Source organism: Copadichromis virginalis, linkage group LG17 (genome assembly GCF_057382275.1).
Source record: "Copadichromis virginalis isolate Kocher_CV1m ecotype Utaka linkage group LG17, C_Virginalis_male_GT1.1, whole genome shotgun sequence".
Taxonomy (NCBI): Eukaryota; Metazoa; Chordata; class Actinopteri; order Cichliformes; family Cichlidae; genus Copadichromis; species Copadichromis virginalis.
The window spans coordinates 29493493-29512514 of record NC_140634.1 but is presented as its reverse complement, the minus strand read 5'-3'; the positions used below and the strand labels follow the sequence as shown (position 1 = coordinate 29512514).

The 19022-nt window shown below is 39.5% G+C and overlaps 1 protein-coding gene across 1 annotated transcript in view; it reads left to right on the top strand.

Moving 5' to 3' along the window:
* Positions 1-19022, top strand: part of exoc4 (exocyst complex component 4) — a 143964-nt gene that overhangs the window by 73883 nt on the left and 51059 nt on the right. The window contains exon 12 of the mRNA XM_085436359.1: positions 17387-17489. Coding sequence (XP_085292485.1) covers positions 17387-17489 — 103 coding nt within the window. The remainder of the gene's footprint in view (positions 1-17386; positions 17490-19022) is intronic.

The following is a 19022-nucleotide window of genomic DNA, read 5'->3' as shown; positions in this document are numbered from 1 at the left end:
CTCACCCTGGCAGCAAATGCTGGTGGAAAAACCCTGTGAAATGACATTAAGGGTGTCTTGTAATGTGATTTCAGCTATGTGTGAATATGAGATTTCTAATGGATCTGAGCACATTAGAGCAGTCTTTATCTGTAGTATTTATTCCCCTCTGGTTTAAAATGCAATTTACTAAGTAAGACATTTCACTCTTCTCAGGCTCACCAGCTTTCTGGGTAGAAGGGTTGGGGGGATGGAGGGGTTATATTGATCTTCTTTTCTGTGGCGAGTGCTCCATAAAGCATTGCTTTTGTGACAAATTGGTAAATTATGAGAAAGTCAGTTTCCTTATTTAATATGTGCAAAAGTATGCAAAGACGAATTGTCTCATCATGAGGAATATTCTGTGTTTGCATATTTTAATTTCTTCCTTCATCTATAATTCTCGTACATGATATGGGTTTTTGGAGGCGGGTGGTGAATAGTTATAAGAAAAATGGATGCACTGACTACTTTAAAATGCACTGTGAAATTCATCTAAGTCACAGTTACAGGCAAACACAGTCCTGCTATATTAATAACATTCAATAGTTGTACTTAACATGTCTTCTGAACACACTTAGTTGTCTTTCTCACCATGTCAGATCACAACAACTTTTATAAGACCTTAAAAACAAGCATTTTACAAAGAGCTGAAAGGAACTTCAACAGCAGTTCTAAAGACCTGGGTGTTCATCATTCCACAATAAGAGAAATAGTATGAAATTTTGCTACTCTCTTAAGGAGTGAGCGTCCTGGAAATATCACACAAAAAAAGTTTGCAAAAGGCCACCTGAATGTTGTCTTGGGGCAATATTCTGTGAACAAGTGACAAAAATTGAACATTTTGGGGAATGTTCAAAATTGTTACTATTTTTTTCAGACAGAACAAGGCAATGCACACCAACAAAATTACTGATAACTGTGAAGCAGAGTGGAAGGAGCAGTTGGGTTTGGAGCTGCTTTCCTATCTTATTCTAAAGAGCTTGGAAAGAAAAGCATCTGGACTTCTTTAAGTTGCTTGAAGACGTTTCACCTCTCATCCGGGAAGCTTCTTCAGTTCTAAGGTCAAATGGAGGAGAAGTCTTAGGGGAGTGTCCCCGTGGGTGGTCATGAACCCCCTATAGGGCTTTGGAGTTGACGTCACGCCGCAATGTATTGTGGGAGCGCGGCGCCATTTTCCGGGTCCACAAATCAAAACAAACACACTGTGTTGGAACGACGACGACAAGAAACACGCTTAAAAGCAGCTCAAAAGAAAACGGACGGTATAGAGACCCATTGCGTCCAGAGGCGAAGCAGCGGTACTTGAAAAAAATGGAGTGCATCGCAAATGTGGGCCCATATGAAATACGGCAGTGGAGTAAAGACCCAGACGACTTACCGCCACTGTCCTACCCCCGATATCTTCACGTATCTTGTTAACCCTTACCCTAACGTTCGGATTTCAGAGTGCCCCATGTGTAACGTTGGTACCCAGTCTGGATTTGCTTGATCCATTTCATAGGCAGGCTTCCCTACAGTTGTGCGAAAGAATTAGTGAATCGTTACATAGCACGTATGTCTGCACAGTCACTCAATTCTATGTTTGTTTGCAATTTCTATAACCTCAGAGAGCCCCAATGATAATATTATTAAGCTATAAAGAGTGATATGAACATATATAGAACTTACCAGAGTGGAAATGTCTGGAGCACACCAACAGATATCTGGAGATGGAAGCGAACTGGATATCAGCTCGTCTCACGGCTCCTATCCAGGCTAGACGCCTTCGTTTTGTAAGGTCTTCCATATAAGCTGTCTCATATTGCTTCCAGGTTGGGAAAAATAAAAAGACAAACCCTTTTTAAGCGTATTCCAGTGCCGGTCGTGCGATCGATAGCAGTGTCCAAGCGTTTTGTTTTTTTCCTTTTCATACTGCGCCCCCCACACTTTGGGAAGGTCTGCTCTAGACTATTATGACCTGGATAACTGAGAACTTTCACAGATATATTTCCTATCTTATGGCTCAATAATACTAGAGTTTAAATTGGAAACCTTCTCGAGACTAGAAAAAATTAGTAGTTGTGTGGTAATTGCATTGAATTATTATTTTTTTTTTACATTTACATTTGGTGAGCAATTGCAAGTAATTGTGGTAACCAACTGGTCTCCAGGTGGTTGGGCATGCAACATCCCCAACATCTTGTTGCCAATTGCACAGGCCGCCTTCAAGTAGGGAATGACTAGTGTTCCTATCGACAGAAACCCCTCTAGTTGGCAACGGGCTTTTAGTTTGAAGTTTTTTTCCGTTTATTATGTTAATAGACTTTATTTTAAAATGCCAGTGAGTCAACTACTACCCCATACTGTCAGCACAGACCCAGCCTTAAATTCTCTGACAGTTTTATTTAAAGAACTAAGGTGATGTATTTTCTTGTCAAGGCTGTTAAAATGAATACAAATTGGGTGATAGTCAAATCAGACTTTAATTTTTTTCTGCCATTCCTTGTGGACTGTTGAAAAATATTTTGCAAAGTTTCATTATGACTGAACAGACGCAATGACGCAGTCCTCTGACGTAATGTCATTTTCATAGCGGTCCACCAGTATCTCCAACAGCTTACATTGGGGGGTACAAATACGTGTTCATCCTAAATTTTCCTGACACCCAAATATCTGTTTCTGACTGATTAGGTCACAGTATTCCTGATTAGCAAGCACATGTACATGTTCCTGCCAGCATTTCCGCAAGTTGTCCCAAATCAGCAAATATGGTGCACGCCAAGGTCTCCACAGGCTTAATGAGCTACATTTAGAAGGAAGTCATTTAACCCCTATCTATGACACACACTCATGCGCGTATTCGCACATGCACAGTTTTGATAGGCATATCTGCTCATCACAACCAAACAAACATGAGCATAGAAGCACATACACACTCTATAACCACCTTGCCTCAACCCTTTATTTCACTAGATAGGAGATGGAGCGAGGCCATTATGCAAATGTCAGGTGTCAAGTGTAAATGAGATTGGAGGGATGGGTAACAGAAGTATTGAATATCACACTGGCTCCCTTGGCAACTACACCAAGGTAATGAGAGCATTCCAGGATGTATGCTGGCAAAAGCCTTCGTTAAGCTGAAAGATAGCACAGCAAAAAAGACGAATCAAGTCCATTGGGTCTAGTTGGTCTAAGAAAACATTGATAACACTACCACCTGTCTGATTCATACTATTAATAGACATTCTACAATGTACATATACACTCATGAAATGCGAATAAGCAAGATGTGGCTCATGTTTTTTTTTTCTATAGTTATTAAAATTCCCTTTATTGCTTGTGAAGATAACAGAAAGAGACCTGTGCTTACCAAGAAAAGCAAACTGCTGCAATTTGTGGATGAACATTCAAACCTCATTTCAGTCTTGAAACTTGTGGTTTATATGGAAATGACTAAAAGGAGTTCACCTGGACAACAAGGGAGAAGTGTTTGCTCAAAAGGCTGGATGTCAAAGAATGCTCTCCTTACAAAACCTGAAGTCTTGATACTTTATAAGCATTACTCTAAAAATAACATGTTGACATCTGAATAAACAAAAGACATCTGGAAGAGGTCCTTTTGATAGACAAGATCAAAGTGGAGCTCTTCAGCCATAATGTGCGTCATCTTTGATGAAACCCAAACACAGCATATCAGTGCAGGCACCTCGTACCATGGTGGTGGAGAGGTGAACGGCTTTTCACATGGGAAGCGGCATGTGCTGACCTGACTGCTAGGTGCAGCAAATGGGCCAACATGAGCTACCTGCTATACTCATCGTATTCACTTCTACTATATGTGCTTGTCAGTCTGCATTTCTATTCGTCATGCAAATGTACATCACACCTTGCTGTGACACATGCAAGTGCTCCCGAGAAGGGACAAATGCTGCGCTTTGCTCAGCATAGCAAGACACTGTTGTCACATGACACAAACCTTGTAAAAGAACGTGTTTGTGAGTTGAGCGGCTTGTTTTGTGCCTTGAGGTCATTAAGTCAAATGTGAGGCCGTCTGTCTGACAGCTTAAGCTTGGCCCAAATTGGGTCATGAAGCAGGACAACGATCCCAAGCACAGCAACAAACCTACGATGGAATGGCTGAAAAAGAAAAGAGTCAAGGTGCTGCAAGTGCAGTCCAGTGAAGGTCCAGACTGCAACTTGATTAAAATGCTGTGGTAGGGCCTTAAGAAAGCTGTATCTGGAAGTTTCAGTGAACTGAAGCAATGTTGTGAAAAAATAGAGTCGGCCTTCACAACCATGTCAGAGAAATATTTGTTATACCGATATACAGTATTTAGTGTGATATCTAAAATATAGATAGTAACTGCAGGTTTTTTGGCCCAAAGCAGTTTGCAGCTGACCTTGAATAAACCTGACTTTTATTTCCTACAAACTGCAACAGCTTTCCCAACAGCTTTACTGCAGAATCCAGTTCATTTGATGGAAATGAGATGACAACATACATGTGAAGTGACACTGACAGTCTTGTTGAGGAGTTACATTACAGGCACTACACAGGATGCTTACATACCTCTGTGGTGTGCATGGAAGCAGCAAATGCATATGATTTTTTTAGCAGATTGCAGTTGTCAGTGTTTCATAACAGCAAATAATTGGGATGAGTCAGTGTCTGCATTTTGTTAAAGTGCTGATAACTGGTGAAAACAGGGACCAGTTAGATGTAACACAGTTTATGATCCTCAGTAGCTTTGTGCAGCTGCGATTTTCTCATGCTTTATAAAACCAAAGATAAATTGCATAGCAATTAAGTACAGTGGTAACATGCTGTTTCTGATGTGTCAGCCTTTAAGGATCACGTAGTCCACTTTCCAAAATAAGCACAACAAGGCTTAGTTCAGTTAAGGCTCTAGTTTAGTGTAATCACTGCATTGGTTATAACCATGTTGGCATCTTTGAATGTTGTTTCTTTCTGCTCCATCTTCTTGGCAGTGCCATAAATAAATGATGTAACTACAAATGTCTAATTTCTACTCTTGTGGAAAACAGAACTATAAGTGGACAAAGGACTGGAGTGAAACCAAGTATAGAAAAAAAGACTGAGGCCAGTGTTTGTGCTTCCCATCTGGATAATTTTTTATTTATATTTCATCATTTTTAATGCTCCTTTCTCTTTGTAGCTAATTTTTCTGTGGTTGTTTCCCTTCTTGTTTAAGCCAACCTTTTAAGATATTCGGTATTAACCAATGTATGAGATGTAGTGCATAAATAATCTTGTATTGGCATCTATATCAACCTAAACCCAAACTAACTCCATGCAGTATTTTTGATATCAGCAATGTGGAGCTGCTTAAATAGCCCTACAGCTATTCTTTACCCAGGGTTGCTTGAGTCTTTGAATTCATTAGCTCAATGTGACCATTCAAGTTAACTTTAAAGTAACTCCACAGCTCATAAACTGTATTCCTACCGTATTAGTCTTTGACTGTAGGGCTCTAAGGACCCTACAGTTGTACATCTTTTTTCTGTCATAAAGTGGTGGAATGAGGTCTCCCTGAAGTCAGAAGCAGAGTCTCTGGTCAACCTCTGCCTCAGGCTAAAAACCCACCTTTTCCCTCTGCATCCTAATATTTTAGGGTTATCCTACATTTTTTTACTTCTATTTGTTAGGGCATATGCTTCATGGATGCATTATATTTAATAATTTAGATCAGCTGTAGTTAGTTGCCATCCTAGTTCATTTATAACTCTGATCTGCTGTGAAATGTACCCACCAAGATGTCACTGTTTCCTTCTTTTTTTCCACCTCTGCTCTTTCCTTCACCTCTTCTTTTGGGGGGTCATCCTGATATTTTATAGAATGATTCTCTATTACCAATATGGCCATGTGCATAAATACTCACAACTCATACATATTACCCACACACCTGTCATTTTTTCAGAGTGAAACACACAAAGTTAAAGGTCAGTTCTAGCTCAAGGTTGAGGTTGTGTCTATCCCATGAGAGCCCTTTCAAGTAGACACACACTAACACACAGGCCAAGACATAACATTACAAAGAGAAGGCTTGAAAAGGCTATGAAAGGATCAATGAATAATTTAACCTGTAACATCATATTTTTCCTAGCAGTAATATATACACAAACCAGCTGCATGTGTGTGTGATGTGTGTGTCTGTCACTTTTCTTTCAGTGTGGTGAATGTGAATGCCCTGTACGCTGAGAGGTGGCTATTTTGGCGGTGTAATGTGATGTGTGGGAGTATTATCAGAGCTGTACGTATGACAGACACACAGCCCTAGAGCTGACTTCCTGGAATTGCATTTTGTTGGCCCTCTCCAATATGAGACCTGTCACCTCACTCCCTCCAGGCCATGCAAACCGTGATTGAGGCATTTCTGTGAGGTGTCACTATCAAGGGCTTATGAAGGTTTTTGTGTTTCTGTGTATCGGCTTGCATGTGATGGGTAATAGGCTGGTTTCAAGACTATATTTCTTTTCAACATTTTCAGTCATTTTGCCCTCTTACCCTTTCTTTTCTTTTTTCTTACCTCTCACCATCCCATTGATCTTCACCTCTGGTGCCTCCTTCTTCCCTCTCCCTTCCCCCTGTCAACACTGTCATAGCATGGGAAGCCCTGAGTGTATTACAGACCTCTCACCACTAGTTCTCTTTATGGTACTTTCTCTTTTTAAATTCAATCAGGCTTCTATAGAGCCACCAGAACCATTTCAATTTACTACGTGGATGCAACAGGATGGAAAGTCCTACGCTAACATAAAGGTCTAAATGGAATTGAAGTCTAAAAGAGAGAGAGGGAGACGAGATATGGAGGAAAGGTGTGGCAAGGGGGAAGTATTGAAACAGTGCCACAGAGATATAACCGCAATAGAGTGGTAAAAATAGAGAGAGGTGGGGGAATTAGGGTAGAGCGGGTAAGAGAGAGATGAGTGAATGGGAAGAGTCTGAAGTGTTACAGGGGATATGAGGCCAGAAATGACAGTAGGGGGGAGAAAAAGGAGTGAAATGAAAGGTGGGAGATAAGATAAGGGCATACAGTAAGGAGAAGAGGTGATAAATATTGAGTGTTTTTTTATCATAAGAAAATATGATGTGAAGTGGCTCACCAAGCAACAGTTTTTTTGAAGGACTGCATCACTCTAAGCATCTGTGATACTGCGAAGTGCTAGTGTACTGTGTTAGCTGGGCAGTAGAAGGAAATACATGATAAAGTGACGTACTGAAATGGGAATGTAAGATGAAGACAGTTTTTTATTTGTAAGTCAACTAAATTGTCTTTCTTAACCCGTGGCAATTGTATCTTTGAAAAAAATATTGAAGCCATTGCCATCTCCTCAAAGCAATCCTTTTGACCTCAACTTGCCTACTCTCTTCAGGGCATCTTTCATTCACTCTCCTCTTTGGGCCAAAATAGACTCCTCATGTCAATCCTTGCTTGCTAGCCCTTTGTGTGTTGTGTGGAGGTTAAGTGTTTTTCTTAGTACTTTTTCAGGCGAATTGAAAAGTGCCTTCGCACTTTGCTCTCGCAGGGATAGTTGCCATTTCAGTCTTGCTGAGTCATTCACTGAACCATGAGTGTCCTTCATTGATGGCGAGGTATATACATCTGAGCGATGTATATACCTCGCCATCACTTCTGATTAGAAAAGATTATGATGTGCGAGTGTATAGGCGTGCCAGGGTTTGCGAAGGTCAGAGAAGATGGGCATAACGCTCATTCAGTCCACTTTATTCTTTGCTTTCTGACCACTTAACAACTTAAAAAGCAAGAGCTAAAGCTTGGTATGCTATGACTTTCACCAAAGGCAGAACGTATGAATTAGGATATGACTGGCTCAGATAAGTCTCCCTCCATCTGTCTTCACATGTGCTCCGTACTAACATATAGTATGCATTTTCCTGTTTGCTAGTTTTCTGCTAAGACTGTTCAAACAGTGTGAATACCATCTTTAATTGGGTCCAACACTCTTTACAGTTTAACCTGAAGTCTTTCAGTTTTTGCCAAGCAGCAGACTCCAGGGCTGGAAAATGAAACCAGCTTGTAAGTGCCAAAAGCTGTGGTTCCTTGAATAGCCACCTAAGGCTGGCTGCTAAAGCGAGTCAATCCCCACAAACTGCTGTGGCATATCGCCCAGCTTCACAACAGAACTAAACAAAGTTTACATCCCTGTGTAAAAACCAGTTTGGTCTCAATAGGTAATTTCTGCCTTTACACGAGCTGCACGTTATTTTTTAAAAAAAATTCATTTATTTTATAATTTAAAAAAGAATTCTCAGCTTGCATAATTATTGCCCACTTTAAATGACAGGTTAAAGTCACAGGTGGTTTTTAATTGGTAGAATTATTTGACAAAATAGTCTGGTAGCTCATAATTTAGCACTCCACCCTCTCGTCTAAATATGGTGATTTCTCCAAAAACCAATATAACGATAGCCATAAAGTGAATGCCTGTCTATATTTTTTGTTATACTCAATTATCGGTGTCTGCATTATACTCTGTCAGCTTTGTTTTTTTACTTCCTAGCTTACTTTAATAAAACAGTCCCCTTCCCCCTGTGGGAGTCCATTTAGAGCTCTGCTTGTTAATCAGTCTTGTTTTTATAAGAGGGAGGTGAACTCTTAAAATACTTAAGCACTGAGCAGGGTACAATCAAAGCAGATACAGTGTTTATCTGCACCTGCCTATCTGTCTAGAGAATAGTGTGTGTTTATGTGTGTCTGAAATTGCAATTGGTATTTGTTCTTAAGAAAATAGCCATTTGATGGGGCCATACACGAACACGCCTCTGTGCCATCACCTGCCTCGCTGTCTCTATTCATCGGCATTGTACACTGGGGGTTAAAAAGGCATAATTTGGGCCTAGGAGCCTCCTATTGTGACATTCAGAGATATTTACCTCTCAGTGGTCTTAATTGCTCAATGAAGCATGCGAGACAGCTGAACTTCCCCTTGCTTCCCACAGCCCTCCTCCATTCACGGGATTGCAGATAAAGGGAAAAAAGCAACAGTTAGCTTCCATTAAATGTAAATGGGAGATATGTTTTGTGTTCCACTGGTAGCTTTGGAAAATCAGACTGCAATACAAAGCCTTTATGCATGGATGGTGTTTCAGCTCTTTTATGATTACTAGTGGTTGGGGACATTTATATTGTTAAACTTGCACTAAAGACTCCAAAGACTCTAAATCTGTCCATCACTAAACAGACAGCAGAGACAGCCATTTCTATTAAAAGCATGTACATGACAACCTTTAGCAAAAAAAAAAAAAAAAAACCAAACTTGTCAAACTTGTCAAAACCCTGTAGTGAATAGTAACAAAACACCAGTGGACAGGTTTGAGCCCTTGCTAGAAAGGCACTTACTTAATTCTAAATTTAAAATTGAAGAAAAATAGATGTGGCTGTTAAGTAGACCTTAATTACATTAAAATGCTATTACCGTCAGCTAATCGGTAATTTACCATAACAATAGTACATTTTTTCTCTTATTATAGAGGTGACTGCATAATTAACTCTAATTACCTCACGTTACTCATAAACCCAAATTCACTCATGCCCTACATGAAGAAGCATCTTGTGGCATACATCTATATTTAGAGAGCATGCTGTAGCAAAACGGTAGAAGAGGCCTGTAGCAGCAGTAAGGTGGTGATTTGTCTTTGAGGCTCTGTGGTGTTTTCTGTTTGGCACCGTCAGCTAAACAGGGCCATCTCATTTCCTGTTGTCTGCAGGAAGCAGCTGTCTGCTACTGCTACAGCCGCTGCTGCTACTCAGAGCCCCTGGTCATCAATCTCCTTGTTTTAATTGGTCTGCACCACACTGTGACAACACACACACACATACACACAAGTGTCTGCATACATTTACGAAGTACATGCAGAGACATAGAGGTGAATGGAGGTAGTATGTGAGAGCGCACAACCATGTATAGACAGAATGAACATCTGTTGCAAATATATGGACACACACCTGCTTGCTGTTCTGCCAAACACAGATAACCACAAAATCAACATCACTGTGTTTCTCCTACATTTGCCATTATTTATGTCCTTTATAGCCCTCCATGTTTACCTTATACAACTGTATCCGTGCAGTACAGGTGAGTGTACAGAATACAGGAATAGTCTCTTTAAAATTAGTGTTGTTGGCCTTCCTTTCTATTTTGAGGTTTTTTTTCCCCTTCTTCATCTCATTGGCTGCTTTGTAGACTGCATGAAAACACTCACAGAAACAGTGGATGCTACCATCAAATCCACTTAAATAACATTCATTAGGTTGTGTTGACCATGTCTACATGCCTAAATGAAATTTTTTTTACTAAATGTGATTATTAAGCACTATAACTAGTTAGCTTTGCCCATTCTTTTGTAATTGGTGGAAGCCAAAATTGGAGTTCAAAGATATACATGCAAAGACTGGCATTGGCTTAATCACTAAGCCACAGTTGGAGTATGTTTGTCGGTAGTTTTTAACCCCACATTTTGAAACCAATCAAACATTTAAATATATATTTAGTCTTTTATTCAAATTATACCGCATAAGTGGAGGCAAAGGATGCAAATGTTTCCCTAAGGTGTCAAAGAGCAGCTGATTGGTTATTTTTGATTCTGAGCCAAATCATTAACTTATTCCTCTTGAATCTATGTCACAAGCTTTATTATTCTCTTTATGTATACCTACCTTCAGTTAAAACAAAAAAAGAGGAAACTATCCTGTTAACCTACAAGAGCTGTGGTTACCTGACAGTACGTTTTACTTAGTGGAAGTTTGTTGCCAAGGTTACTAATTAAGGAGGTTTGGTGTGAAAAAAAATTTTTTCATTCAAATTATGACGCTAATCTCTTTTTTTGTTCTTCTTTTTTTATTGGGGTCAAGCACCAAATAATGGGAAGCAACTATAATAGATGCATCAGAGTGGCAGTCCTTTTTCTCTCATCCATTGTGGTGTACATGCAGCTTGTGCAGCATAGGGCTACAAAAGGATTGACTTCTCTTGTCATTTTTTACAAATCTCACTCTTCCTAGTTAAGGTTCTGATAATAAAGCCCATTTATACCTGCTTCTCTGAGCATGTGGTCACACTTGCTCACCTAATTTCCATAATACATTTGCATCCCCCCCGTTGTTGTTTTTTTTTTTTAATCTCTTTTCTTCTCTTACAAAAACACCTGCTCTTGCACGCACACACACAGGCCACTGCACATACTGCGAACACATACATCGAAAACACACCGAAAGCCTTCAGCGTATGCGATGCAGCAACGGGGGCAAGAACAGGGTGTAAACAGCAGGGTGTCTGGAAGAGGCGTGGGCGGTGTGTGGGAAGACCATATGCATTTCACCAGGGACTGATGAAAACACATGCTCACACACTTAATCACACACAGTATTGTCACATTAAGAAAAAGATAAATAAAAAAAACAAAACAAAATAAACAAAAACTATTTATCAGTCACTTTCTTTTGCTTTCCTCTGTATTCCAGTCTCACATACCCAGCCATGCAGAAAATCTTGTGTGGGTTAAAATCGGTACATAACAAATGGCAACTTAGTTCTTATTCTAAATCTGTTTATTATAAAGAAAGCATCTACCTTTTAATTTTAGTCTTTAAGCCTGAGCTCCTAGATGAAGCTGACACAGTGCCATCCTGTGGTGAATGTGGCATTTGCTTGCTTGGAACATTGTTCATCCAAAGTTGTCTATAATATAAAGTATTCTTTGACTCAGTGCTGCTGTTATGTGCTTTGAAAGCTCTTGAGTAGATCTTTATATCCTCAGGTGCAGCTTCATCAATTTAAAACCATTGTAGAAATAATTAAGTAGTGTGTACTGGAGTGTGTAATATCCAAGAGAATCAATGTAGAACATGCAGTTGGATAACAATTAAAAGATGGAAATTAGTTGGAACGGACACTAATATTACTTGTGAGATAAAGCCAATAAAGTGTTACCTATCTATTGAAATCCTTTTATGAGTTTTGAAATCCCCCTTAAGTGGCTCGTACCGTTGTAAGAAAGATTAAAATAGTGATTTCAAGTGTCCCAGAGATGTCTGTGCGTGTGTGTGTGTAAGTGCGACACACTTTATAAGTATGCCATGGATGTAGTTATGCACAGACACAAACTCCTGCTCTCACTTATCCTGCTGCTCTCTTATTTGGCAGAGGTGCTGTTTGTCCTGTCCTTGATGTGTGACAGGTCTTTACAGAACCAGCCTTCCTCTCCGGGCAGTGAAATCAGAATTCACCATAGCCGATAGGTTCGTGCCTGAGGGGAATTCAGGGAGATTTAAAAATGCTGAGTCCCTAATCGATCTCAGCACACTCTTACTCTGCTGTCTTTCTTAAATCTCTGTCTTTATCCCATTTCTCTTTCAGCATCATTACTCTGCTGCTGCAGATAGATGATGGGATCCCAGCCCTTTCCATTTAAAGATGCATTTGTTACCTTAGGTTTAGTTTCTAGTGGGAGATGAATTCAAAACTGCTCTAAAAACATTTTTTGTCCTTGTCTCTTCTCATTTGTTTTACCTATCTAAAAAAATATTCCAACCTTAGCTTTCTCCGAATGATCACAAAGCCATTGGGATACAGTAAATTCACTCATTAGACAGTTTCATGTTAGCATAAATATATTATGCCTGTCAGCAATGTTATTTCTTAACATGATTACACATGGGGCATGACACCTAGAATTATCCAGCTCTAGACCCTAGGCTCTGACATCTGTTTTCTAATGACAGATAATTACATGATGTCAAGTACAATCATCTACAGTGGCTGCTAAGAAACTGTACTTAATGTGCAAGTGTGCAGCCATGTTGGATCCAGAGTGAAATACAGAGTTTAACAAACACTGAATTTGAATGAAAGTCTGGGTATGTTTTTATTGTTTGGGGCTTGTATTGTCCGCATGCCGTGTTTTGGAAGGGTATGAGTGATGGAGTCTTGGCATCTGTGTGAAGATGTGTGTGTGTGGGATCTGCTGCCTCTGAAGCCACTCTGTCTGTCGTTTAGAAGAGAAACTGGATTCATTTTATGTTTTTGTCTGCCTGGTCACTGCTTCTATTGCACCCGTGGTGAAGGAATAGCTGTTTTGGAGAGATTGCTTCAACCTAAATGTAGCAATATGGAGTCAAGTAATACTTAACCTTTTTTTTTTAAAAATACATTACTTTGGTTGTACATTTTATTAGTGATAAATACTAAATCGTTTGATTGACAATCAGAAGGATTGCTGTGAACCATCATCTTAAATGATTTAACAGGGTTATTTTTTTATGATCGTGATCAGAGATTATTTAAGTATTTGGTGAAATCCCATCAAAATGTGTCAACAGTAGAATTCAATAGTGAAAGAGCATTTCCACCCACACAATGTGAAGAGAACTCAGGGGAATGGGACTAAACAAACAACTGTATAGTCTTTAAAAAAAAAAAAGACACTTATCAGTGAGACTAATCAGAAAATAGGCTTCAATTTGCGAGGGGGTATATAATGATTGGACTCTGGGGCAATTGTTTCCCGTGTTCCAGAGTGATGTGTGGATCAGGGTAAAATGAGAGGCAGATGAAGTGATGGACCTATCATGCCTGGTGCGTAGTGAACAACCCTGTGGGGGCGGTGTTATGACCTGAGGTGGCTTCAGTTGGTCAGTCAAGGTTCAGAAACGTTATGTTGCCAAAGAAGGAAGTCAGCTGACTCCCTGAATGTACTGAATGACCAGGTTTTTCTGTCAGTGGATTGCTTTTCTTTCCGGGCATAGTCCGAGATGACAGTGTCAGGATTCATTGGGCTACAATAGTGAAAGAATGCTTCAGGGAGCATGAGACATCATTTTCACACATGGACTGGCCACTGCAGAGTCCAGATCTTAACCCCACTGATAATCTTCAAGATGTGCTAAAGGAGACTTTATACAGTGGCCCGACTCTCCGGTCATTAGTAAAAGAGCCTGGAGAAAAATGAACGTAAAAATAAAGTTAACAGCAACTCCTTACATGTATTGCTTTATGATATTATCCTTTTGGAAGATCCGACTGTGTTATCGTGGTGTTTTTAAGCCGTTTGAGTAGTGAGATTAAGCACTATATGTGTCGTTTGTGGGTTACAGGGACTCACTCTGAAATCCTGCTGTCCCTTCAGTGATTCATTTCCTTTGTTGGGCTGTGTTGCTGTTTTTTGCCAGTCGGTGTGTCAGTGACTGTCATATTATTTTTAGGGCAGCTGGAAAAAAGGTGTGTGTGTGTGTGTGTGTGTGTGTGTGTCTGTGTGTGTCTGTGTGTGTCTGTGCGAGTGAGAGTAGATAAGCAGATTATTTAAGGTTATTAAGATTTCACACACAGGGGTGAATCTACACGGCATTATTGCTGCTGTGTCTCTCCACTGCTTCCACAGCGGCTCCTTAGCGACTTGGCTGACACCTCTGCTGTGTACACCTGCCATATGGTTGACTGGTGTGTTTTGTTGTCACCTCTCAATGAAACTGACATTGTTAACATCACATTGGGCCCAATTATAACAGCATCATCAGCTAAATGGGCAGTGTTACTGAAGTCTGGTGGCATTAAACGCATCTTATTAATGAGTAATTTAAAAAAAAAAAATTCTGTTAATTGGAAGCCAGTTAAGAAAGCATTTTATGTATTTGCCCACTGGTAACTTTACTAGTATGATTTTTTTATGAGGTAAGTTAGACTGGTATGCAGGTCTAAATGCACATTTATTTCTGTAGAAATAAGAGAGCCTTAAGGATGTTGGCTGCTTTTATGAAACAGTACTACTTTGCCCTTTAAAGCGTGTCTGAAATATGCTTTGGCTACTTAATATAGCGAGACAAGACTTGTTCAGGGGAATAGAAAACTTTTTTTCCACCATTAATGCAGAGAGAATTCAAACCAGACAAGTTGAGAATCTATCAGACCAAGTCATTTTCTGTTGTATAGTGCTGTAGCTCATGATAACAGGTGAAAATGGTAGGTTAGACAAGTGTAAAAGCAAGCTCAGATGTAGCCTTGAGAGATCATATTAAGCTAGCTGTCATTCTTCAGTGAGAGGACAGTCTGTCTCCCCATGTTTCTGTTTGAGATTTTGCTCGCAGTGTCTACAAATGGGCTTCTACACGCTGCAGAGAAGAGTACTTTCTGAGTTTTTAGGCAAGTTAATGGCTTTTAGATGGGTATGTTTGTGAGGGCTTGCATGTGTGTTTTAACTTCTATGCTGTCATTTGTTATCACCATCATCAGCATCATTAGAAGTATCTCTACGGTATGCCATGCCACCAGCAAGGCAGACGTTTGGAAGATGTGGTTGTAATGATAATAAGCTGGGAGAGATTTTCTTTTAGGATCCATTTGGAAGTCACAGCTCGTCTGTGCTTTTCCCTGTGTTATTTATCCATTTACATTTTAACCAGGCTCACTACTCTATATTCCAAATGATCTCTCTGAAGCCACTCAAAAACATTTTGTTTAATGTGTGTTGTCTTGCTCACTGAACATGTGCTCTTTGGGCTGTATAAGCACTGTGGGCCCCAACAGTGCTTTTAGCCAAGCTACCTTTGCTAAACTTCCTCGTATCACCCATGGGCTCTGTATCCCGGGGAATGGGCCCGCGGCTCGGTGCCAGATGGCTGTCTGGATACACAAAGCCGTTTTACTGCCTCGTCCTTGCTACATTACTCAAACGTTATCACCCCTGCCTACAAAAATCCATCTGTGCTCACACACCAACTTATAGATTCATCATCTTGGCACTTGTATTGAAACAATGACAATATTGACAGCGTGCGAGGGATCGCAGAACAACACGATGCACGTTCAACCTGGCAACTTTTATCCTGTGATCAATTTCTGGAAATGAAGTTGTCAACAACAGGAAAAAAACCACACACACACACATATGTATGTATGTATGTATGTATATATGTATGTGTGTGTGTGTGTGTGTGTGTGTGTGTGTGTGTGTGTGTATTTATATATATCTTGGCTCCATGGTTTTGCAAGCTTGACGGTTTTAATGAGGCCACAGAAGAGTTTTTCCTACTTAACTTTCTGTTGTGGTGAGTTTCAGTGGGAATCAATGGAGGATTTAGAATAGGTTTAGGTTTCTTGCTCACCCTGTCTCTCTTGCCTACTCTGACACACAAGGATGCACGCACATACAGAAACACACTGGCTCAGCTCTTGCTGACTAATTGGGTACAGTTGCTGAGTAGTGTGATCCCACGGCTTGTGCTCATTGTGTGCTTTTTGAGATTTGTTTTTATTTGTGGGCATTTTTGTGTGCGTGCATGTCTGTCTCTCTCTCTCTCTCTGTGTGTGTGTGTGTGTGTGTGTGTGTGTGTGTGTGTGTGTGTGTGTGTGTGTGTGTGTGTTTTTATGCAAGCTTTAGGTAATCAATCATCCACCTTCACTGATCTATATTCCAGCATAGACTAAGTGTCACTAGTTGTCTGCAATGCTACAGCCTGTGGGCCCTAACTTCCACTTCGCATTACTAAAGCACAGAGACAGGTTACCAGGCAATGGTGTAGCCGTCTTTTTTTTTTACAAATGGTTATGTCCAGCTGAATCTCCAATTGGAGTTATCTTCACAGCCTCAGACCTGTATTATGTTCATCTCCTGTCTTCACTTTTTCAAGATCTTCCCACATAAAGCATTTCGTTTTTCCTTGTCTTTACACACTCTCTGTTTCTCTGTTCTGGAAGTTGAGGTCATACATTAACTGTCTTATAGGTCAAAGAATTCTGTTGTGAGGAGTTTGATTTATTTGTGCATTTATATGTGCTGAGCGGTTGAGAAGGCACTTACTCTTGCATGGTTTGCCCTGTGGTGTGTGTGTGAGACAAGGCCAGTGACCAGTGATTCTTTGACAAACGAGGTGTGTATGTGCCTCTACAAACCCATATATAACTGTCTGACCCTATCTGACCAAGCAGACACCAGCGTTTGGGAAGAATTCTGAGAGCATACACTCTGCAGCTGTGATTGGTTCATATTAATAACTCTGTAAAGCTCTGGTGTTTTATTTTATACTTTCCATTGTGTTTCTCTGTACACATCCACTATTGCAAACACACAGCTGAGAGTTAGCTAGTCTAACTGAAGTTTGCCCTAATGGCTCTAAGGAGCTCCACTGGAGCCTTTAAGCTTTATTGCCCTACTGAAAGGCATCTTGAGGGGCATTTAAAGCTTTCCAAAATTTGCTTCTATGGCAGACCTTACTCCTTGAATTGATGCTGGATCCAGTGATACAGTGTTATTGTGTTGCTGGTGTCAAGCCTGTATACTTCAACATGAGCCACTACTCACAGGTGTTTTTCTGATGTCTTAAAATCTGTATGTTTTTCCTTTTCTTTTCAGATTCATTAAGGAAATAGAGATGAACATGGGGCCAGGTCAAGCCAAGCAGTGCCAGCTTCGAGCTTTCCTCACTTACTACATTAATGATCTGTTCCTTAACCAGGTTAGTATAATGACAAATTGATGGATTTTATGAATTCTCACAGAGTGCGATATCAGCAGTCAGTGCAGCGCTTTAGTGAAACACCAGCTTTCCCAGAAATCAATCCCTCACATTAAGAAACCGCAGCTACGCTTCATTGTAACTTCTTCCACTGCAGTCAACATCTGCTGTGGTTACTAATGAACTAAAAAAAATTCAGGTAGTGTTTAAAAAAACAAAACAAAACTCGACCTAATTTAAATTTAGCTGTTATCCCTTTCAGTATTGTCTACTTGTACAATTATGCACTTAATCTGCTGTGTCAGCATTTCCATGTCAAAGTCCTTTGGTTTCAACACCATTCTGGACAGAAAGACCACAGCGAAACAAAACACATATTCTCAGTTTTCTCTGTGAGAAGAAGCACAATGGCACAACAACCAAATTTACATCTTTAACATTTTTTTTGTTGCTTTTTATAGACACTTAGAGACTCAAACTCTTTTAAATGCTGGATTTTTAAAAAATGTATTGTAGATGCTATTGTATTTATATATCTCCTCTCACTGAACACTGATTTTTTTTATACTGCATTCACTTAGTGTAAACTTGTGAATACAAATAAACACAAATAAATTTGACTTAGTGTAGTTTAATTGATTTATTTTTCGTACTGTAAATTGGGTGGATTTAGCAGTATTGCCTGTTTTTAAAAGAATAAAGTAAACTACTTTTTTGTTTTATTTGGATTGACATAAAATACCAATAGACCAATAGGATTTGTTGGAATAAGAAAACACACATCACTGCAAAGGTTCTTAAGATACCTTGAAGAGAAATCAAGGTTTTTGGGTTTGGGGGGGAAAGCTACAATATTTATAGAAAGATTTATTATTTTATGTAATTATTTCAGGCATATTTAAGTATAATTTTGTTATTTTTTATATTTTTTATATTTACAGTTGCTTAGATATTGCTAGATAGTCTGTGGTAATAAACTTTTTATAACATTGTATATGTATAATAGAGTAAACAATACACATATATCTTGACATCTTACATCACATGTTGATTTCCTGCCCTAATTTTTAGTTTCACTTTAACATTTTGTAAATACATAAACATACATTCCCAGAAATTTTTAATATAATGTAACTGAAGCTGCTCATATTTTTGAAACTTGCACATTTCTAGTAGTTTGGATTGTTCATTGTTGTTAAATGACTAATGGTTGCTTACAGAGTGTGTGTTTAACTTTTTTAAGGCTATTCAAAAGTTCAAAATACTGCTGTGTCTTCGCTCTAGCCTGCCTCATTAGCTGATAACCTTTAAAACTCTGCAGTGAAGAGGGGGAGGGAGCAAGACGCTCACAACATTGTTTGCACCGGGCCTTTATTTCTCTCCCATTTAGATATTGAAATGTAGGCATATTTCTATACTTTGACTTTTTTTCATCCCCGTTTCACAGTGGTTTCCTCAGATGCTAAATTTGCAGTCTTTTCACAACACTAGAACTGCATCACGCATAGGTTACCCACAAGGCCTTATTTCTTA